The sequence below is a fragment of the Apaloderma vittatum genome, unplaced genomic scaffold (assembly GCF_000703405.1).
Source record: "Apaloderma vittatum isolate BGI_N311 unplaced genomic scaffold, ASM70340v1 scaffold33772, whole genome shotgun sequence".
Taxonomy (NCBI): Eukaryota; Metazoa; Chordata; class Aves; order Trogoniformes; family Trogonidae; genus Apaloderma; species Apaloderma vittatum.
The window spans coordinates 1-4417 of NW_009702466.1; the positions used below are offsets into that span (position 1 = coordinate 1).

Below are 4417 nucleotides of genomic sequence, written 5' to 3' on the forward strand. Positions count from 1 at the left end.
GGGTGCCACCGGCTGTGAGGTGACGGGTTTCCTTGTGGGGAAGAAGCGGCGAATGCTCAGCCGTTACAGAGTAGTACCTGCCAGGTCTCACAACCCAGCTGGGAGTATAAATGCTAAAACATAGGAGAAACGATCCAACAAGACCCTGGGAACGCCAGGAGATGGGAGTGACCCCTTACCCCAGCACACAGGGCTTTGCTGTGAGACACCAAACTTTTGCCTGTGGCACCGTTGGTGATCCACCACGTAAACCCCGTCTCTGCTCCACTGCTTGCACTGGCTTCGCTGTGGCTGGCATCACCACCCATTTGCCATGAAGTACCCAGGTGGAAAGTTCTGGGCAAATCCAAGAGCCCTCGTTACAGGCTTATTGTAGTTTTAATGACAGGCAATAATTTGGAGGTCTAATTGCACTGCTCAGACATGACTCCTAAGGAGACACAGAGGAAGAAAAGCAGCGTCAGCACGCAGTGCTGTGCAAATGCACATCATTAAATTTCCATTTGGTTGAATAATGGGTTCCCCGTCTTCTGTGTTTCAGTGCTTGGCATAGGCCACGGGAACAAGCTGCTCACTGATCTGTACAACTGCCACCTGACCAAGGTAAGCGATGGCTCTGAAGGGCCTCAGCAGATCGAAGCGCAATCGCACACTCGATTCCTGCCCCGGTGTCCCAGACCGGCCTTGTGATGGTGATTCTGCTTTTGAGTCTCAAACCCACCAGTGCTTTTGAGATCTTCCTAGAATTTCTTCCTTCATGTGAATATCCACACCTGGCTGTAGGAGCAGAGGATACTGCTGTCTCTTTGTGCAACACTGTCATAGCCTGCACTTAATAGGACAGTGCTACTCAATTGCTTGGAGTATTTCTTTGATAAATTGCACTCTTTGCCCTTCTTCAAGGTTTACACTGTTGGTGGGCTGTTTGGTAAAGCGACTGATGACTTCTCAGACACAGGGAAGCTAGTAGAGAAGACAACATTTGGTAAGAAACTGACTTGATGTGTTTGTTTTTTTAATTAAAAAAAACAAACAAAAAACTAAAACTGAACACCAAACAGCATGCGAACTGTAAAGCACTTAACCAGGTAAATTGCACAGTGATAAAAGGTACGCCTTCCATGCTTTCTGGCTGTTATTTTTTACACATAGTCCTCCTGATCTAAACACAACCACACTATGTACAAAGCCAGCATGAGGTCATGATCACAGTAGCTGCTGCTGCTGGCCTGGGTGCGACCCAGATCTCTCCATACATCGTACTCAGAGGTAGTGGTTAGAAGCTTTCATTGACCAAAGCTCTTCAAACATCCAGTATGAGAAACTGGACCCAGCACCCTGAAATAATCAATCAATCAATCAATCACAATAATTCTTCCCTTTGCAGTGCAGCGCTGTGCTGATCCGTGCATCCCCACGGTACAGCCAGGAGAAGGGACACCCCCAAAGCCACCTCTCGGTGGTTCCTGTCAGCCCATTCTGACGTGCCTGCCTGCCAAAGGGACAGTAATACCCTGGTGGCACCTTTCAGGCTGCTGTCTCTTTCCAGTTTCTGGATGGGTAATTGAGACTTTGTTTGTACCTTAATATTTGCAGATCACATCACAAGGGAGAAGCTGGAACGGATTGTCGCTGTCATTCAAGGAACACATCATAAGGCCTTGCTGATGTACGTACACAATGGGGAAATGCGGTTGATGGGATCTGACTGCTCTTTGCTGGTCTTTAATACAAATGAGATAATTCAATTTGCCATAATCGAAGTCTTTAAAGGCTGGAGTGTTAGACAGGAACAGAGAGAAGTTACTCTGAGTGCTCTGGTGAGAAGTCGCAGTTAAGTGTTCTTGTATCCTGAAATCTCCAGCTGTTTTAGGACTGATCAGCTACATCAGGACCTACAAAAACGTCTTGTAGATGTGATCAAGTACCTCCCTCCCAAACTACACTACGCTACCACCAGTACACATATCAGCATTAAAACATGGGCAACAACTCAACATACAGGCAGTTTTAAGAACGAAAATTGCAGCTCTGTTTTATTGGAGGTGGAGATATTTTGAATGCCATTGAAGAGAAATACTGAGTGTCTGCTCCCTTTTTAACTTTCCAGGCATTCTAACATTGACATGAAAACGCAAGAGGCGTATGAGCTGGCTGTCAAAGGTTTGATTCGCCCCATGGGAAAAAGCCCTCCAATAATCACAGCGATCCGGTGCCTCCAGCTCACACTTCCAGAGTTCCAGCTAGGTAGGACTGGTACAAAACGTACTGATTGTTTATTTTGGCAAATAAAACTTCGGTTTCTTATTCATGATTTATTGCTAAATGAGTAGGTGGGAACTCTGTATCAACGTGTAACTGGTAATCTCTGTAGAAAATTTAATGTTTTGTAGCTTCCAGAGTCACAAAAGCACCTCCTCGTGAGATGAACACTTTAGTGCAATGGGAAGGGTTTTTTGGTAGGGCAAGATCTGGAACCCTCACAATGCCAAAGCTGCTTTGTAAATCAAGCTAGCTCACAGGCTTTTCCTTGCCAGTTACAGATCTTAACCTGAAAAAAAAAGATATTTGCATATAGTGAGTAACTGGAGCACGAATTCTTCCTTATCCCCATGTTTGAGTGTAATGTCACGTTCAGGGTTTTGTTTGTGCCGTGGGTTGGTTTTTTTTCTAAAAAGTGTGGTTTGCTTTCCTGCAGTCAGTCTCCTCACAAATTTTCTTATTGAAAAGGTACCTTTTCATACCAGATTTTAAATACCTGAATTTCTATGTTATTCTCCTGTATCTACAAGTTTGTTTTTTAAAACATTCACTTTGCGAGGGGCTCTTCTACCAAACCAGTTGAGCGTAACTGTGAGCGACGTCTGGATTTACAGACAGGGTCTGAGTTTGCATCAACACTTTGCTTTTTCTGAAGGAACCTCTCTGTCCTTCTAGAAATCCATTGCTTGCATGAGACTCAGCAGTACCTCCGAAAAATAGTTCACGAGATTGGTTTGGAGCTGAAATCATCCGCCGTGTGCACACAGGTGCGGAGAATACGCGACGGCGTTTTCACCCTGGATGACGCTCTGCTGAGAACGCAGTGGAACCTGCAGAGCATACAGAACGCGATTTGGGACTGTCAGCTTAAGGTAAAAACAGAGTTAGAGAAAACATTAGGGCATCAGGGTAACAGCCCTCCGCACACGATGGACGTGGAGATGGCCCACGCCACAGAGAGCTGAGCGCACGCGCGATGGAGGGAACATCCACAAGCGATCTCTGTGGCACAGTAACATGGCTACGTGCTAACGGCGTGAGGGACAGCCGAAGGAAAGAGGCTAATTGCAGTTCTCTTCCACCCAGTTCCTGGAGCTGTCTTCAGAGCAGCATTTCTTTTCAGTGACAGGCTAATTTTTTTTTCCCCCAAGCATTGCTAACAGTTCATTAACAGGAGTTAGCTGTGCCGAGATTCCTGTTGACTTTGGGAACATTAGGTTGCTAAGGGATGTAAAAACCCATCACCACATTGTTTAGCAGTAGGAAATAGCATCTGAGAGAGCTGTATTCCCTCGATTGCATGGATTTGTTTGTTCCTTGCAACTGGCAGCAAAACTTATCTAGTGTATGGATTTTCTTTTCTCTCAGTTGTCCTAGAGTATTTTCTTTCCATCAGCCCTGCTCTCAGAGATATAAAAACTCAAAATCAGACCAGGGGAAGGATGTGCAGGAGAAAACACAGCTTGCACAAAGCAATGCAAGGAAACGGTTATATCCAGAGGAGGTGTGTATGAGGAGAAAAGTGGTTTGTACTAGGGATTGGTGCATAAGCTATGCCAGAAATAAAACTGAAAGTGACCTAGAGGGGAAGAGGCTGGTTCTTGGCTCAGAACTCATCCTTGGGTACACTGACTCATTAAAAAAAAAAAGCATGCTGGTGTTTTTCAGTTTCTTTTTCCTGAGGAACTAAGGGTGTTTAGGGTTTTGTGGTGCCCTGCTGCGCAGCACCTCCACACAGGCAGTGCACTGCCCTCCAGTGAAACTCTATAAGCTCTGCAATACCATTCGTTCTCCGTTAGCTCTTTGTACCTGGGTCTGACTTGGCAGAAATACACTTTCTAAATTTAAATTTAAAAATCCGAAGTTACACTTAATCATTACTGCACTTCACATTTTTCCAGCTATACACTTAGCTAGCAAGATTTATTTATAGAAAGCAGAAGATGATTTGTTCTGTTTCTCCTCTGGACTTGGACAAAAGCCAGCATATTTCATCCTCCAGATGAAAGCCATTAAGGTACAAGAAGTAACTCCAGGAGGGGCCATGATGAAGTACCGACGCAGCAGAGCACGCTCCTGTCCTGAAGCACCCAGGAGTCATTAACTGAGACCCTAGAATCTTTCTCTTGTTCTGGGTTTCCCCGTTCTGTGCAGA

General features: G+C 45.3%; 1 protein-coding gene across 1 annotated transcript; it reads left to right on the top strand.

Annotated features, from left to right (window-relative positions):
• Nucleotides 1–541: 541 nt before the first annotated feature.
• Nucleotides 542–3227, top strand: TRUB2 (TruB pseudouridine (psi) synthase family member 2; the record flags this gene model as incomplete). The annotated part of the gene is made up of 5 exons (XM_009864268.1): nucleotides 542–603; nucleotides 904–985; nucleotides 1597–1669; nucleotides 2111–2247; nucleotides 2938–3227. Coding segments are annotated over 5 exons (644 nt in total), but the record flags the coding sequence as incomplete, so codon positions are not given.
• Nucleotides 3228–4417: the final 1190 nt, after the last annotated feature.